Raw genomic sequence first — 18,166 nt, 5'->3', positions numbered from 1 at the left:
TATTGCTTAGGATAACTCCGTGCTCAACGCTTAGCGGATATGATCTACACCATCTAGTCTTCATGCATAATTCGGGATATGTGATCCATCAAGTCTACAGCAATTACCACGCAGTGTGTCCACCGTCAATGACCATATTGCTGCCAGTCATAAACGTGCTAGCGTTGCTCATCAAGAAAAGAGCCGCGCCCTTGAATTCTCTTGGCTCCGCCAGTCGACCAAACATGTTCAGGCTCTCCCATTCTTCTTTCAAGCCAGGAACCTCTTTGAAGTTCTTCTTCACCATCGGCGTAATAATATGCCCTGGACTGATGCAGTTTACTCTGACTCCGCCAGTCCCTTCCTTCGTGATAGGGGTCCACTCCATTGCAAGGTTCCGCGCCAGTTGAATAACTGCAGCCTTGGAAGAGTTGTAGACTGGGGAAAGCAGACCATGATTCGCAATTAAACCGGACATGCTAGCGATGAAGCAGATACTGCCTCGGTTCTTGTACTTGAACATTTGGCGTGCGACGGATGTTGCGGTCATGAAGACGCCGGTGTAGTTGACGGCCATCATCTTGTTCACGTCGTCGACATTGTAATCGGTGGCGGGCGTGATTTGCTGGATTCCCGCAGCGGCCACGCATCCATCGATTCCTTGGTTTTCGTGGGCGATCTCAGCAATCGTCTTGTCAAGATGTTCGGTATCCACCACGTCGGCTCTCTTATACTGAAGAGAACCTCCCCATTCCGGCACAACACGGGTCAATGCTTCGGCGTACTCCGCGTGCGGCTTTTCCTGTCTATCCAAGCAGTAAACTAGACAAGTATCAGGCGTCATTTCCTTCGCAAATTATGAAAGAGTTATGATTAACTCACCTCTACCCCCAGCTTCTGCCAAAGCCTCTGCTATGCTCAAACCAAGCCCCTGAGCGCCACCTGTGACGATAAAGGAGCGGCCCTTCAAGTTGAAGTCGGCAAACTGCGCCTTGCCGAAATCGGTTTCTCTAGGCGGCAACATCTCGTCAGCAGGGTTCTTCCTGGGATCAATGGATGTTGGCTTTTCTTCGACGTTTTGTCGATGCGTGCAGTGGAACGGCCGGGCGGAAAGTCGTTTGCATGACACCCGCACGGCGGCCGGCGCAGAGGTTGCGTGTGATGCTCTTGCATGAGACAGCAAGACGCCACGCATGGCTCTGTGTGCGAGAGACATTCTGGTTACGGGAGCCGAATGGCTGCAATGTTTGTTGCTTCATAAACACAATATTGGTGTACTGGGTGTAAAAGGGTTATTATGCAGTCGAGATGGGGGTTTTTTTTTTAAATAAACAAAACAGAGATGACAAAGAAGTCTCTCGGTGCAGTTGATAATTCAAATTACTCTTGAGATAGGACGAGTGCTGTATGCTGCGTATGTCGCATTTCGGTGCGGCATGCGAGGCTTCTAAATACCATTAACACTTCCAGGTGCCGTGTGTTTGTTTGTGGGGCTATGCATGGGGTATCAGGAATAACGATGTCAATATGGACCATTTAAATAAATTGCTGACCTCAGAATGAACCCAAGGACGTCCTTTTGCTAGAACTGACGTTTCGCTGGCGTCATCTCGAATCCTGAAACTTAAGGGACCAACAGTCGGCGCAACAGAATTTGCTTTTAGCGGGAGCACTTCTAGCTCGCCGCACCGTGGAGGAGCGTACCAGCTCGATATGTTCTGGGGCTGCTCGAAGCAGCAAGGAGCAGCTGCTCCGGCTTGCCACATTTTTGATGCTAATGGAGGATAGGAGCATGAATGATTCTGGTGTCGAAGATCTGCACTCAAAAAGCGTTGAAAAAGGGGTTCAGCCACATGATACCGAGCCACAAGCACTATCTTTGATTGGGTCATAGCCCTAGGATGAGACAATGTTGCCGCCTTCATCTGCAGCTAGCGAATACCTCTACCGGGTTCTGAATGTTAGCGTTGCGAATTAATTTATAAAAAGGTTGCTTTCCTTGAGATTTAGAGTAAGGATACCTCTTAGTTAGTATATATCTCTAGATTGTGTTTGTTCAGATGTAAAAGTACTTGCTATTCCTAGATATTGAGTAGGAATAGAGTGTGCCTATACATATGATGTACTATGTGTGTACGTGGAGCCTGTGACAACTTAATATTTGGAACCCTGGCAGAGTGTATGTCGGATTTTTTCATAATGATCTAGTTAGTCTAACAAACTGGGTCTGCTCCTGATTGCCGAGCAATAATCTGACCGCCATTTGTTTCCTCGTTTGGCCAGCTGTTTGCCCCACAGAAGCCTTGGCTGGTATGCTCTTCCAACAAACAGATTCACTGACCAGTGGATCTGTTGGCATTTTGATGCTACTAGCTGGAAATATGGTCTGTGTCCTGGACGAGAGTGGCAGGTTGGAGCGATCTCCGCGCGGAGTTTACCTCCGCAAGGTGGGCCCGCTCCCGGGCCGCCTCGGCGGGTTCCGCAGGGCTGAATGGCAACTTCCAAGTGGAGCTTGACGTCACGTATAGAACATTCGCATAGAACTACGGATAATGTCATTTGAATCTGCTTGAATCCATGTCTTCACGTAATGTGTCTCCTGGTTGCTTCTCACGGTTGCAACTCGCATATCAGCCGTACACAATTTGCCTCCTAAGCAAACATGCAGGCCCCGAAGCACAGATATAGGATTTCTATGGAAGATCCGCATTTGTAGGTAGTACATCTCGTTATGCCGGTCGAGACTGAGCCCCAATGCCCTCGAGTTTGACCTGAAGCACATTCTGGGTGTTGTTCTGAACTTTGTCTCGGATCCCTCTGCTTGAACATGGAGCTGAGCTCTTCGAGCTTGCGACCTTAGATTTCATGCAAGTCATATACACTTTGGAAATTTCCACCAAGATCCAAACACAACACACGATGTGGTACTTTCATCCAATGGATGCAAGGGCAATAGGGTTGACGTAGCTGTTGAAGAAGACAGCGAATCGGATGGTAAGTCGTTAACAGCAATTCCCTTAGCTCTGTAAATTGTCAGCTGTGACTACACTCTGGGAACCAGGGAGACACTGAAAGAAACTTGCGCAACTACTTTCAAGTTGTGTTGTTTTGTTAGGTAGTTGCATGTTTGTGAGCTCATCGGGAGTCTGGCACTACTTGTGAATCAACTTGCATTGAGAAGTGTTCATTTCCCCCACACTAGCCAGCACCACAATGCACAGCCCCACCAGTAGTATTATTAGATGTACTTAGCTATGATTAGAGACTTTTTGCTTAAGATAGTTCGCCAACGAGGGACGATACGTCCATGATGGCGAAATGAATGCCGAAGGCAAGAACCCATCGTGAAGTCAGAAACATATCGACATTTCGCGCAAAAGTTTATAGTCCTGCACCCAGAACCATAATCCAGGATTCCAGCGGGATAATGCTCGACGATCGAAACGCTAAATGACCAGCAGGATGAATAAGATTGCTATTAGAGCGCCGAGTAAGTACACTGAATTAAGGTGTCCAAGCCTTGTTCTTGTCGGGCCGACCGAAGTCTGAATATGTTGGTGTTAATCGCAACAATCAGGTCCTAAAACAGACATTTTTGACTCCCATGCCATTTGAAGCCATCAAGAAAAGCCAGGTAAAACTCTGTATGCCTGTTTTCTTGATATGGCCCTAGTGTTGTTTCCATTTTCATACTGAGCGACAGGAAATACAACAACACCAACCAATTGGTTGAAAGTCAGACAAAAGATGCCCTTAGAAGCTGCCTCGAGACTCTGAGTCGAAAGCTTGCCGTCGAGGCCAAAAATCTAAGGTCCAATTTCCCCCACACGATACTAATTTCATTCGCCACATGAAGATTTTACTTTGTGACCGAACCGGAGCTCGTATTCGACAACAGCCATGATACGTTGCAGGGTAAGGCTCCTGGATTATTCACAAGAAGAGTGCATCCTTGTCTCCTTGAGACCAGAGGGAGAAAGTTGCCAGAGATTTCTATTTAGGAGGAGCAAGCAGTCTGCTTGAACTTAAAAGGACAGCTATCATTACCGAGCATTGAGAACCCACCTGTTAACCTGGCATGAGTGACAGCAGATATCATTTGATACACCGGCTGTGAATTGCTGTCAAATCCTAGCCTCACTCTTGCTAGCATTGGCCTACAGGGGCAATGTCTTGGCTATACAAGTGGCTTACGTGTAGTGTCGGGCTGTCTTCTCTAGCTCTGACTAGAAGCACATCCCCTGTACTGATCTCGAATTGTGCGAGGGGGAAAATCAATAGATCCCGAGCGACGAGCTCGTAACCCATTCCCTCAATGCCATCCTCACTCTCTAGACGGATGGGGTCGTTCCCCGAAAGTGGGCGGTGGCTACTGCATAAGAGCGGCGGCGGATAAGTGGAAGAAGAACGGCCTTTATTTTCCAATAATTCAGTGGGGTTTCGTGAATTACGTATTAATATATCATGCAACAACATACACCATGGATCTTATGATGATGTTCTCCCTGGGTGGGTGCTATACATCGACATCTGGAATAGGCACGATTCCTTGCGCCGGGATGCCTGTATGAACCAAGTGCCTGTTGTCATTCGGTATTTTCTGTGACCTATAGGTCCTATATAAGGCTTTAGTTGCTGCTCTGCGACTAACGGCGTCGTTTTTAGTATGACAGTATTATTGTTTGGTTGAGTGATCGTCGTGCCGGCTCATCCCTGCGATGGTCAGCAGCGATTAATTAAACTCGAACGACGAGAAACACAGTGTGCTCGGGACCAATTTCAAGAAGTTTATTACTCCGACTTATTGGAACTTTACCTGGACTATTTTCAGATGCACTTGGCCTGGAGTTGCGGCATATAAGAAAGGTCGCAATTATCTCCATCTATTCACCCGATTAGTCGACTATTTGGCCACCAATGCGCCGGCCTCGCCCTGAGCTTGACAGCTCGCCCGTTGCAGAATAGACGGGGAAATTTTGTTTGATTCCGAGTCATTGTTTCGAAGTGTCGCTCACCTACTCTCAAAGTAGCTCGTTCAGTGAAACATGGCCACCACACGACGGGTGTTTGGTGATGGCATTCGAGTATCTGTCATCCTCGGCCGGTGGGCCCGCTTTTCTGATACGTGCAAGATCAAATCGTGAAAACCAGTGTTGCAACATTGCTAATAATGTACTCCTAGAATGCCGCCCATCTTTCCTAGGTAATACCCCATGCCGGGATCGAACCTACCGCCGGCTCATACATTTGCACGATCGTTATTTCATTCCTACCGGTAGATAATCTGCAACAGCTCACTGAATGGGAGTTCGACCTTATTCCTATAACGTAGGCGGATGCTCATTCTGCAGGTGATAAACAGCCAGGGTTGCCTAGATCGGATACCATATCATCTCAGGTGTCATCCCCCACACGACGAACGAGTGCTCGTCTACATCATTCATCCTCATGTTTTCTTTTTCTTTCTCTTCTCTTATTTATTTCACCTTGATGCTACCCGTCCGTCGCACTTTGCCTTGTTATCTTGACATCGTTTCTACCCTTTAGCCCGTCATCACGACAGTGGCTGATCTCTTCACTCTTGTTCTTCTTCACATCAGATTTATCACTTAGGGTTTACAATATGTCACATTTGACTGGTCAAATGGCGCAGCCAGATGACTATGGTCCAAGCGTTCTCGCAGTGATATGGTCCCAGATTGGACTTGCGTCCTTCTTCCTAAGCTTGAGGATTTATTGCAAGTTCAGAAAGCACAGAGGGCTTTGGTGGGACGATTACGTACTAATAGCATCATGGGTATGTTCATAAATCTACCTGCCATACCGGCTCAAGCTCCTTGACTAACACTCTTTGAGACCTGTCTGTTGATCTCAGTATCACTAACCTCATACATTATTTCTCTCGGCTTCGGCAAGCATATTTACGTGGTGCCCCCCGTCAACATTCCCAAGATCGGTCTCACCAGCAACATTATCATTACGACATCAATTACTTCGGCAGTATGGAGCAAGACTTCCTTTGCGATGTCGCTTTTGCGAATCAAAGAAGAGGGCTCGATGAAGTATGTCATCTGGGCAGTCATCATCTCCATGAACGTCTTTATGGGTCTCAACGCCTTGGCTTCTTGGGTTCAATGTACTCCGATTCAGAAGGTTTGGATGCCGCAGATGCCAGGATCATGCTGGGATCCTAGAGTTGCCGCGTACTACGATATCTTTGCGTCAGGTTTGCAATTCTCTCCACGACTGTGAAAGGTTTTTTTGGCCGACATTCTTCTATAGGCTACTCTGCATTGATGGATATCCTGCTCGCGATGCTGCCTTGGCCGATGATCTGGGGACTTCAGATGAAAATCCAAGAGAAGATTGGCGTAGGAATTGCCATGAGCATGGGTCTTCTGTAAGTACGGTTCGATTCAAGTATTGACATGGGAATTGTCACTGATATGCCACTATAGTGCTGGATCAACTGCAATTATTAAGTGCACATATTTACCGAGTCTTCTCTCTGGAGATATTACCTGTACGCAGTCGACGGCCATTTGATCTTGTGTTGAGCATGCTAACATATTCGTTAAGACGATGGAAGTCGGCTCGCAATTTGGGGAGCATGTGAGACGGGCGTCACCATCATGGCCGCTTCCATTCCTGTCCTTCGTGTCCTCATTCGGGACGTTGCGGCTTCTACTCGCAAGTACTATGGTTCTTCGGGCTCTGGTATCGACAAATCTCGAATCGGCCATGAAGCCAGCCTGAAGCGAACCAACACAGCGACAGTGACGACATCACCACAGAAGGGCTCATTCAGAAGAAAGTGGGACAGGTTGACTGACGATCAGAGCGAAAAGAGCGTACAGAGAACCGAGCCGGACATAGACTTCGGCAAGATCATCCGGACAAATGAAATCGTAGTGCAATATGACACGAGAAGTGAGATTGAAAGGAGGCATGAGGATTATGAGTTGCATCAGATGGGTTCTAAGAACCCAGGCAACATGGTCTAGCAACCTTATGCGGATCATATTGAATATTACCATTTTCCAAGTACTGAATGCCCACTATTGCGGACCTTTCTTGTCGTGTTTCGGTACGGCCATGGTTTATCGTCACAAATCGAGTTGGTTCGAGCTCTTGCGAGTCTCTACGCGGTTTGGCCTTCTGCAAGCTTTCGACGATCCGGCAGGGTTAGGAGACTATTCTTCAATACCGCTTCTTGAGGCATGCATATTCCAATCCATCAAGGGACGCTTGAGTAAGGTACCTTACGATTGGCCCACAAGTACAGCCGTATTGCGGGCAGTACTAAGTCTATACAGCTATCATCAAATATGACTAGGTGCGTTCCTACAAGGAGTGTAGAGATGTGGCTTTGTGGTTTAGACAGAAAGGGTTCCGAGTCTAGTAATTAGAACCCAGAACCGCAGATGCGACGCACTGACACCAGAAAGGATATCCCCGATCCTTTGGAATCACATTTCAGGATGGTAATGCTTTGAGAGAACCTTCACACACGTATCTGCGAAAGTCTTGAACAGTAACAACCTGCTATCCGGTGCGATCAGTCATCTTGGCAGGTCTTTGCCCTGATTCGGTACTCCCGGCAATTGGTATGGGGGCGGGGTTTATCCTTGAGTGCAAGCGTTTGACAGCAATCAATTCATTGTCCTCCGACGTGTCCCTCCAAGCCGCAACCGACTCTAAAACGCGAAAGGCTGTGCGAATACCTTGCAATCCACCCATGATAGCTACCGTATTAGTAAACGGACCATTTAAGAAGAGTTGGGCAGCACACCCTATGACAATTGTTTCTTGTGGTCTCACGCAATTGATGTTTGTTCCCTACGTTTGTTTTTCAGCAAGCAGTTGAATGCTGCCAAGGTAATAACGAAAATACCACCGTCAGAGATATGAAACGCATTGCGGGCGTAGTGAGTTGCTTCCCATACGTTTATCGGCCTTGCGGCATCCATCAATGCTTTCTGAAACCCGTATTTGGAGATCGACACCCAGGGCTATAGATTGTATGTCTGGACATGCATAAAGTTTGATCACGAGGAACCGCTTTTTCAATATCGAGCTTATAAGGCGGCAGTGCTGTTGATTTGTAACTGGTCTCGTTGGGCCATCGCGGCCGAACAGCTTCGGCACAGGATAGCTGCGTGTTGACTCGGCTCGGCTCGGCAAATACACGGCTAATGAATACCAACACAACCTTGACATTTGGAATTTGGGCTTTCAGTGTGTCCAAAAGCTTGAACGAAGCTCTAAGATCAATACACCAATGCTTGGGGGCTCCCTCTGGACGGTTATGCTGGGCTCCGACAGCGGAGTAAGTTTCAGACTGACAGTTCAGGGCAAGTTAAAGACCTAACCCTAACCCCAAGGCGCTTGGTCAAAGCGGTCGAGGCAGGTCAACTGGTCGGTGGCGCCGTCGAAGTAGGCGTCCGTGAACTGGCGGAAGCACGGGGCAGCAAGGAACTGGGACAGGGGCCTGTCCAGGACAGTGTTCCTGGCAACGTAGAGGATGACGGCAACGGCAGGTGAGCCGTTGCGCCTGGCCCAACTAGCCATCTGATTCCAGTTGATGAGGTCGTAAGGCGCACTGTAGTGGACGACAAGGGACACCTGACCGTAGTTGAGGCTAGTGCTAAACGCTGACGTGGTAAACATGACGTGGTCTGTCTTGAGCTACGACCTGACAGCCTTGTCTTTGTCTACTTGGGACGTCTTTGAGTGGTAGACCTGTGTGGCCTCTTCTGAGGCAAGGCGCTTGGCTATGTTGATGCCGCGGCAGTAGACGACAGCTAGGCGAGAGGCTTCTTGCGACGCCTTGTCTGCTGCTGCCTTTGCCCTGTTAGCTTTATAAAAGCAGGCAATAAGGTTAGCAAGTGCTACCTTAACAGCAGACACGGTCTAGAGAGGCTTGTTCTGCAAGGTGATCTCTAGGCAGCCAGTGGAGGCGTAGGTGATCTTGGCGTTGGCAGCAAGGTTGTAGACGTTGCAGAAGTTAGTCTTAAGGGAGAGAGAAAGTGTTACTATAATAAATAACCTCTGCTAGCAGACTATTGCTGTCCTAGGACCTATCTTAAGGAGGAGGAGACAGAAGGTGGCGTTAGCGCTAAATATAAGGTAGGCCTTGTTGACAACAACACGGTCGATGGCGTAGCTGTTGTTAAGCGAGTAGACAAGGGACCTCTACTTCTGGTGGCTGAGCTGCTCTAGGTTGATGACGATAACAGTTGTCGTATTGTGGATGGCGTCGGGGGAGTCCGGTTCCTAAACGCGGTATTACCAATTGCTCCGACTGTAGTAAAACGTCTGAAGTAAAGACTATTATCCACCTCAAACCATGGTTTCCCTCCAGATTGAACATGTGTATATCATCCAATGACATATAAGTATAATCTAGTCACTAAGGATAACGTATGCTGTATCACGTTAATGAACATGATTCTGTCATGTTGTGTGGTCTACTCAATATGAAGGAATCTTCGAGGGAGGGGTCGCTTACACTCTAGACAGAAATCGTAGTAGCGATGACCGTATCAGTACGGATGTCTACAGTGACAGGTAATTGCGAGTCTGTGCGTGATGATATAATTCGTCGGTTGGCTTTGCCAGTATGACAAGCTGATATCAGACTTCAACGTATCTTATTGGATCATGAAAGCGAATGCAACAATTATCTGTTGAAGCAAAGAGGGGGGATGTCGGGAAGATCAATATGCAGAAATGGGGAAAGCATACGAGGATGATGGTTAATCGCCACGTGCGAGATGCCTTTCGGCAGGGTGAACCAGCAGTATCTCAATTGGTGATATCTACTGCTGGCTGAAGAAGTGATAAGGGAAGGAAGAAGGTAAGGTATCCGGCAGCCCATTTCTTCCGCCCTGGTTGTTGCCCATCTTCCAACAAAGGGATTCAGAAACTACTAAAATATATCGGCTTTTATGATTCATCTCAACAATTTTTCTGGTAGCATAGAACCCCTAATAGTTCTCCCGCTCGTTTCTTTCCGTCATAAGGAAAGTTGCGAAGAGTTGAGTGTATAATAGATTCATAGCTTGCTTTTACTCTTTACCTTGTGCTACAATATAAGTCGGGTATGATTCTTATCATGTAGTTCAGACGCATTCTTGGTTCAGAATCCACCAAAAACCAAGGTTGCCATCGCATTTTGAAAGCGCAGGTCCTAATTCATCAGAACGAAGAGTTTTCGGATGATACTGATAACGCAGGAAAGACACTTGCCCGGCGTTTCTTGGACCTAGCGAGTATGAATCCTCCCAGTATCGTAGCAAAGAAAAGCGCAGACTTCAACAAACCACTGTCCAGTGGGCTCTGGTCCCCTTCGGTGAATGTGAACTACATCGTCCTTTGGTAATTGCAAAGTTCTTGGATACTAAAATCGACGTAGTCAAGGTTCAGAGTGAGGACGAGGACCGAATATATCTCTACATGATGATCGCGCGCCGCGCTCCGCGCTCAGTGCCATTGCCAACCTGACAACGCCGACAGAGCTTTTCGCTATTTCGCGGCAGAACTCAAGCTATCGTCTGCAGTTATGTTAAGCTATTTGACTTTATATACGGCTCAAAGCTTTGTTCTCATGGCCTTCTACCTAGTTTAGGCATGCCGTCGCAACTCACAGTTCACGTACCTTGGTGTGGCAACCGGAAGCGGCCTCGGTCATGGGACAATATATGGTAGAGCACTTCCAGTCGTTATCAGAAGAAGATTGTTGCCTAAGATATTTACCAATCGTATTACCCAAATTGATCAACAGTGAACCACCAACATTCGTGGGCAAGGGTTAAGAAAAAACACCACCGAAATATGAGCAGCGAATTATTGGCTTCTATATTCATCTGTGGACGCTTCTGTGTTCATATCAGACGTTTGTTCCGAATCGTTAGACTCTTTTGTCATCATGGACAACATTTGAGTCCTCGTCATTCTAACCAGCTACTTACCTGCTAAAAGCCTACTCAGGGAGTGGCGATTCGCTACTGATCGGAGTTTGGGCTTCTTCCTACTTGCTCCTAGCGTGTTTCTGGGGCGTGAAAGATCGTTCCGCAGCCCATTACCAGCTCCCGACTTTCCGATTCACTTGAGCCCGCAAGCAGCACAATATCGCCGCCTGCTGCTGAGCCACAAGCTATGATACATTCAAGAGCTACTCGCCAGTGGAAAGCTGCCAACCCCACCCGCCCTACATCGAAATACTCCTTTCACTCAATTTGGTCGAGAACTCCGAAACAACTGAGCGGAACGCAACAGTGAACCGCGAGAGCTACGATGGTAGCGCCGATAAGTCTTGTTTTCTAGAGAGAACAGGGTGAGACGTGTTCGAATCGCAACTGAACTTCGATAGTACAGGGCTTAGCAAAGAAGATGACATATCGAGCCTCCTCTTAAATGGCGAAACAGTTCCATTCCCGAGGGGCTTCCGTTTCGAAGATTCACCATGAGAGTTCTAGTTGTCTCAACAATCGAGAGGCCTTTTGTTGAACCGTCTCCTTTTCGTGGGAATCCCTCCCTTTTTGTTAGACACTACCAGCAATCATACCGCTCCAGAAAGAAGGGTGTTGCCTGCTCTCACATGAGCCCCTTACACGATGAAACGCGCGCGTGGGGCTGGAACACCAGTGTCTCGATCTGACATTGAGTTACATACATGTCATCTGAACGCGGCCCCAGGTGGAGACTCACTTTTCTGTTGGCGGCTCGGTTTCTGCGGCACCGCTGCGTTAGAAATGAAATGAAGCACTGAAGATGAGACGACAAGCACGCGGTTTGACTTCCCGCCGGGTTGGCCGTTTATCCGCTAGCAGCTGCAACCGCCGAGAGGCCCACTATCAGATAGTTCAAGATTCGGGTGAATTCCGTAGCGATGTAGCCGAAGACATAGGCCGTGTGAAGTTGCCGATCTATCGACACAAGTTTGAGATTCATATAAAGGCTTGTCGCAACCAGCACAAACGGTTGATTGGCATAGGCAAGCTTTCTCAACCAAAATACATCCTGACATAACATGGGGAAACACGCATTATCTTATCTATTGATGGCCGTACTGTGAGTGTTCTTCAGTCGGAGTTCCACAGCACAGGGAGACCTCGAACTAACACACCATAGGTTGGCGCTGGCGCAAGCTCAGCAAGGCTACATCCAGTGTCGGTGCATGACGCATATTACAAATTCGGTCGTACAGACCGGTGGCCGGAAACTCTGCGGTCAAAAAGGTGGTGTTCTCAGCAGCAACAGCCAACTCTGCACAAATCTATCGCAGAACTTTACTGATAGGGACTGTCGGGCGATTGGGGACTCGTTCTTCGCGACGTGTGCCACGGCGCGTTCTGCAGTCAAGAGAGGAATCTATAAACGCGAGAGTACGCCAATTCAGCGAAGGCCGAAGCGTTTGCAAATTGGCCGGGGGCCTATCAATTTTCAGACCGTCTCCCGGCGCACGATTCCACACCGGCTTTCGCAGAACTAAGTTTTGCTGAGGCTATCTAGCTTTGAACAAGCATTGGTTTCCTTTGTGCAAGTAATTGATAGGCCGATAATCTTCTCGATTTCAATCTTCTATGGTCTTGTCCAGTTTCTCTTTCAGCCTCTTCAGGAGCACCTGTGCATTCCATTTAGGGTCCTCCAGAACCCGAACTTCCGCGCCATGCATCTCTATGAGTTCGTTCATGTCCATGTTGCTGATCTCCAAATTCTGATGACTGATCTCGACCCCATGCAAGCGTGCAACTAACTACCAACCCCATCAGGACCTCCATGATGCCGGCTATGTTTGACCAATCGTCTTCTGGAAGCTGGGTGTTGTTTTCTTTACAAAGCTTACCGAACCGCTTGCTCGCCTCTGGGGAAGCGCACAGAGTATACAAGTCTCGGTCAGCTGGAATGGCACCGCCGTTTTCGACACTCTTGCGGTCAGCGAGAATGCAGAAAGATATAGACCCGAGCTCTCTCTCAGCATCGCTATTTTAAAGACACGTAGCATGTTTTTTTTCGACGGAGCCTTCCTGGTCTAAACTCCATTGCACAGGCCGGGGCTTGATATACTGAGTCCCAAGCTTTCCATTAGAGTCTGAGACGGCATTTAATAAGGTCTTCTCCTTATTCTCGGATAGCTTTGTAAGCATATAGAGTGGAATGACCTGATTTCCATGTGTGATGCTGGTCCAGACATGATCGTACCAAGACCTTCTTGTTGTTGATAGACTTCAACACTATGCGATCGTGCCAAAAATGAGAGAGTATGTCCAGTGTTAATAAGGATCAAAAGGTTGTATGAGAGGCCAAATTCGTTGTTTGATTATGATGTTTCTCAAGACCACAATGAGAACCCCTTGATTCACTGCTGAAGAAACCAAGCTCAGTTTTAGTAGTGTGAGACTGTATCCTACATATGCAACGGTCAGTTAAGCTGTGCTTGGTTTATGCGTTGCCTCGAATCCATCAATTCTTCGGGCCGGAGATGGTCCATCTCATAAGCGCCTTCGACTACTGTCCCTTACAATCTGACTATTTGGACAGACGTCATACGGATGGCAAGCCTTTTTATTTTCTTCTTCAACATCGGTTAGACGGATTTAGGTTTCTCCTCATCGTTGATTTTCATGAGCCGTTGTTTCCGCCAGTTATAGAGGAGACATTCCCGCGTCATGTCACGCTGCAGTCCATATCGTGCAGTGCTGTTCGATTTTACGCCTGACGATTCCTGTAGAGGAAAAAGGGAACGTATATTGTGCAGTCACTACAGACACCCTCCATAGCCTCTCACTCTGCAGCAGACCAATGGCTCCATCGTTGGCTATGATAGCGGCCATTTCCGCTTTACCATGCTGTGAAATTGCGTCTGGAAGTTCTTACCTAATTGCAACTGATTGCCTCGTGTTACAGCTGCCCATAAGTTTTCGTCCGAGCATTTCAACAGATCACGACTTGACGATCTTCTAGATGAGATGACCTAACCCAGTTTAGAGATATATTGCTACATGTGCCTGAAACTCCACAACCCTTGGTCGTTAGACAAGTCAGACTATTGGTTCTGTTCTAGATGTGACTGGTTACGAGCGCATACTCACTGTGCTAAAGCAAAAAGGACTTCGATCTTAAAATTAGTTGACTATGACCGCACAAGATGCTTGGACCATGATACAATTTAGCAACATATCCTTCCTACAAATAAAATAGGGTTGTCAATGCACAAACCCCTCGGTCCTGCGATTGCCTCTTGCATAGAAGTAGCTAGATGCCTGCCTTCCAGATCATCAAATATGGCGCTTCTCGTTCTTCCAGCCACTGCTCTCTTTCAACCACGTCTCAAAGTTCTGCATGCGGGGCTCTTCTTTCTTCAGTGCCTGGATGTCTGCTCCGTATCCCTCACTCTTGAAGAATTCAAACATCTTGCCCATGTCCGAAATGGCCCATAACATGCCCTGGCCAATGAAGGTGTAAGTCTGCGGCATGTCGCTTCCGATCACATTCTCGAAGATCTCCCTTGCCTTGGCGTAGGTGATGTCATCGCCAGCCAGGGAGACGGCCCTTCGGTCCCATTCCTCCGGGTTCCCGATAGCTTTGGCCGCAAACAGCCCGATATCACGCACCGATACGAGTTGCAGGCTCTGGTCGGCCGGCAGAGTGGACCACATGGCTGCGAACACCTTGCCAAACATGCCCGGGTTGGCGTTGTCCAAGAACGCCGTCGGGCGGAGGATCGTCCAGCGCAATTTTCGGCCGCTCTTCTCGAGCTCGTCGGCGCGGTCGCGGAGGTGCACTTCGATGGCGTGCTTCTGCAGGAAATGCGGCACATCGGTAGGGTTCTCCCAGGACTTGTCCTCGCCGCCGCGGTCGACGGAGGTGAGAACGATCTGGGCGGTGTTCGCGTCGATGGCGGCGTCAACCCAGGCTTTCCCGACGACGTCCTCGTTGCCGATCGTGGTAACGATGAAGACTGTGTCAATGTGCGGATGGGCTTGGAAGACCTGGGCTTGGGAGTCCTTGAGGTCGCCTTGGACGGGGGTCACTGTGACGCCCTTGGCCTTCGCGGAGTCGATGAGGGACTGGACCTTTGCCGACTCGGGATTCCTCGTGAGGGCGAGGATCTCGAGAGGGGGAGAGCTGGCGGGGAGTTCGAGGAGAGCGTCGACGACAGCAGCGCCCTGTTTGCCGGTTGCGCCTAGGACAAGAACTTTCCTTGTTGATGCCATGATGAGAATCGGTCGCTCAATTAATTTTTGTTCAGAGCAGTCTAATCACTTTAATATTGAGATATTACTCCGGTCCGCTGAGATGGTGATGTCTGTGGGAGCTTTCGCGAGGATGGGGCTACCGAGTGATGTTGATGTGAGCGCTGGAAACAAGCTCCTCGAACAGTCCAATTGCGAGTGAGCTAAGATACGAACTATAGGGATGAGCTTTTGGCATGCGGTGTCTGAGATTTTGGTCTTGCCATGACCCTGCCTGCAGCCGCCCGAGCACTTCCCCAACCGCATGTCCGAGCTAGCTGTCTATGACGAAGCGCCGATCCGGGGCTTTCGTCCTGTGTATTCAAGGTACGGTGCGTAACTAGCATGGAAAAGAAAAAAATGGTTTTGTGAGACGTTTGATGTTCGGACTGGACTTTGAGGATTCATCCAGCAATCATTGTTATAAAGCAGAACCCGTCAGAGCTGCGCATCACATGCTCGTCCTAATTATTCACGGCGGCAGAGGATTCGGCGTCAATAGGCAATCAGAGATGCAGCCACTTTATCGGCAGTCATCTCGGCGGAGCCTGCTCTTCCAAGCAATCAATTCAGTTGACGCACAAGCAATATTTCCATAGCCTCAAGGTGTACGCCAGGAAGGTCTACATTGGATCTGATGGTTAGTCAATCTTATATGAAAGGAGAACATCGCTAACTTGGTTCCAATAAAGACTGAGTCCAGAATGAAAGTTGAGGTTCGCCTGTGCCTCGACACGCTGTCCCACTTCCATGGGCATAAACCAGGTTCTTTCGAGGGGCAACCGTTGAACGTATCGCTGCTCATCACATACCTCATCAAAATTGTATCGTCAATGAATTAATCAGTCTAGACAGCAACTTCACAAAAGAGCTAACCCATAACATTTGTAGTCGTAGGCGTTTACATCACCCCATCCTTGGATTGGACCTCATGACTCTCGGAACTGCCTGCACATGCCCCGGCCTAGCGCGTGCTAGGGCCACCGGGGATCCCCAACACTAGCAACGAGTAAGTGGCCATCGGAATGGAAACGAATCGTATTGCAACAGTGACGGGAGGGAGTTTGAATTCGAAGTCGAAGAGGGGCGACGTTCCAGCAGCATCAAACCATTATACAGCGGCAACATAGACATGACTCTAAAAAGATAAGACGTTAAAGACCTATCTATAACGCTACGAGAGCACTGGAAAAGGCTCAAAAAGCTAGCGTTCCTAGCTTAGCGTCACCGTTCTTTGGCTCGGAAGTGCATTCGAGCAATTGTACCTGCAATCGCGTGATATCTATCGTGATGGCGAATCAACCGGCACATATCGCAGAATACAACTCATGACCTCAGCCTTCACATCGTGAGGACTTACCCAACAACTTTAAGTTATGCTCGGCCGCATTCTCCTTACGCTTGAAGGTGTCATGCTGCTCTTCGGCGTATTAGCGGATTGGAACGAGACACCCATCCACAGTCCGCGCTGGCCTCCGCACGCCAGGTGAGTCTTTCTTCTATCCCTCACCTCATGAACTCAAAGTCGTGATGTCAGCCTACATGCGCCCCGTCGCACCCCTCAGTATCTAGCCACTCTGCTAAACTGACCACACCCAACGCCTTCCCATATTTCACAATGCGCAGATTATGACACTCCCCACCATACTGAGCATTACGATGCTCTTTTCCACCTGGCGCAGCAACGCGTCGACCCAAACGGCCAAGGACTCGCTCCGCACCGCGGGCTTCCTGGGGCCCATCTACTGGGAGGCCGACTGGGCGTCGCTGCTGTGTCCAGGGACCTCCGGGCTGGATCTCGAGTTCGGCGGGCCGGGTTCTCCGTAGAAATACTTCTTCGCGGTGGTCATTGGGCTCGCCGCGACGGGGTCGTATCTCGAAAGGTGCTTCCGAATGCGTCGGCGGCGACACAGGCACAGGAGTTCCATGTTGCGGTCCTGTTGGCACTCAACCAGAAGGGGGCACAGAGCGTGAAGGGACCCGAGCCCTTTCGAGAATAGGAACAGGGGGCTGCTTCGTAAGATTGCAGGCAACGTAAACATTGGGCTGAGTTGTCCTAGCACCATTCCTCTAGTCAAAAGGGGTTACGAATGCATGTCAAGCTTAGCCTCTTCGGGCTGCTCTTCGCAAACGCGCGGCGTCGACGATTCTGCTATCGTACTCTGCCATCCTTTTAATCTGAATGCCGGGAAGCGGGCGCACGGCTAACACGGCAAGCCGAGGATGACGAGACCTCGGACGAGGCTGGGGTAAGAGGTCTATGATCAGATTGAAGTTGAGAAATTGACAAGATTACGCCCGCTTTTGTTCTCAACGCTCTTTCAGTCTTACTCGACCGACCTGTTGTGAAAGTCTCAGGACGATGCGGGCTTTGGCAACGAAAATCGACCCGTCTTGGTGTTTTCGCCGAATGCGTCTTACGTTAGCGGAATGGTCTTGGACAGCATCCAGAATGACGTAGGCTAAGGGCTTGTTGGGGAAAGGGTGGTGAGGACGGCAGCCGGCACAAAGCTCAAACCACAGCACGGTGACCTGATAGATGGAGGGGTCACTAACTTGAATTGGTTTGGGTCGGCAAGACAGCACACGCAATCAGATTTGCACTACGAAGACCTCTCGGCAACGGATATCCGGTTAGCTCGGGGCAGGCTTGGAGGAGGGCGCACTACTGAATCCAAACATTGCACGTTACAGCCAAGTCCATCAACAATATTTCTTCCTGTAAGAACACGGCAAGACGGTCTTGGGGACAATGCGGGAGCTGGCGTGATATGTTGCCGGATGAGCTGGACATACCATTGACTGATGGCGGAAGACGATGGCAAAGCAGGACAGGGCAATCAGGATGTGGAGAACGATAAAGTGCCATGATCCGTGCGTGTCTTCCCACAGCAATAGAGGATTTTCTTAGCCCTTTTAAGATTCTCGGTCTCGGCGTTTCTGAGCTC

The 18,166-nt window shown here is 49.0% G+C and overlaps 6 protein-coding genes across 6 annotated transcripts; 3 read left to right on the top strand and 3 right to left on the bottom strand.

Moving 5' to 3' along the window:
• Positions 1-103: 103 nt before the first annotated feature.
• Positions 104-1,174, bottom strand: LY79DRAFT_518133 (short chain dehydrogenase; the record flags this gene model as incomplete). Its single annotated transcript, XM_060555006.1, has 2 exons — positions 104-801; positions 862-1,174. The coding sequence occupies 2 exons, from the start codon at positions 1,172-1,174 to the stop codon at positions 104-106; spliced, it is 1,011 nt and encodes a 336-aa protein (XP_060412763.1).
• Positions 1,175-5,623: 4,449 nt separating this feature from the next.
• LY79DRAFT_518243 (uncharacterized protein) lies at positions 5,624-6,983 on the top strand (the record flags this gene model as incomplete). Its single annotated transcript, XM_060555017.1, has 5 exons — positions 5,624-5,776; positions 5,836-6,205; positions 6,262-6,379; positions 6,438-6,502; positions 6,559-6,983. 5 exons carry the CDS (start codon positions 5,624-5,626, stop codon positions 6,981-6,983), a joined length of 1,131 nt encoding a protein of 376 aa, XP_060412762.1.
• A 1,369-nt stretch (positions 6,984-8,352) lies between these two features.
• Positions 8,353-10,672, bottom strand: LY79DRAFT_670783 (uncharacterized protein; the record flags this gene model as incomplete). Its single annotated transcript, XM_060563821.1, has 3 exons — positions 8,353-8,667; positions 8,722-8,823; positions 10,640-10,672. The coding sequence occupies 3 exons, from the start codon at positions 10,670-10,672 to the stop codon at positions 8,353-8,355; spliced, it is 450 nt and encodes a 149-aa protein (XP_060412761.1).
• Positions 10,673-12,115: 1,443 nt separating this feature from the next.
• On the top strand, positions 12,116-12,475 carry LY79DRAFT_518227 (uncharacterized protein; the record flags this gene model as incomplete). Its single annotated transcript, XM_060555014.1, has 1 exon — positions 12,116-12,475. A coding segment is annotated over one exon (360 nt), but the record flags the coding sequence as incomplete, so codon positions are not given.
• A 1,786-nt stretch (positions 12,476-14,261) lies between these two features.
• LY79DRAFT_518117 (NmrA-like family protein) lies at positions 14,262-15,200 on the bottom strand (the record flags this gene model as incomplete). The annotated part of the gene is made up of 1 exon (XM_060555003.1): positions 14,262-15,200. The coding sequence occupies one exon, from the start codon at positions 15,198-15,200 to the stop codon at positions 14,262-14,264; it is 939 nt and encodes a 312-aa protein (XP_060412759.1).
• Positions 15,201-16,594: 1,394 nt separating this feature from the next.
• On the top strand, positions 16,595-17,256 carry LY79DRAFT_591247 (uncharacterized protein; the record flags this gene model as incomplete). The annotated part of the gene is made up of 3 exons (XM_060561256.1): positions 16,595-16,704; positions 16,901-17,034; positions 17,102-17,256. 3 exons carry the CDS (start codon positions 16,595-16,597, stop codon positions 17,254-17,256), a joined length of 399 nt encoding a protein of 132 aa, XP_060412758.1.
• Positions 17,257-18,166: the final 910 nt, after the last annotated feature.

Source organism: Colletotrichum navitas (genome assembly GCF_030913465.1).
Source record: "Colletotrichum navitas strain CBS 125086 chromosome Unknown LY79scaffold_41, whole genome shotgun sequence".
Classification (NCBI taxonomy): domain Eukaryota; kingdom Fungi; phylum Ascomycota; class Sordariomycetes; order Glomerellales; family Glomerellaceae; genus Colletotrichum; species Colletotrichum navitas.
This window is presented reverse-complemented; position numbering and strand designations above follow the sequence as displayed.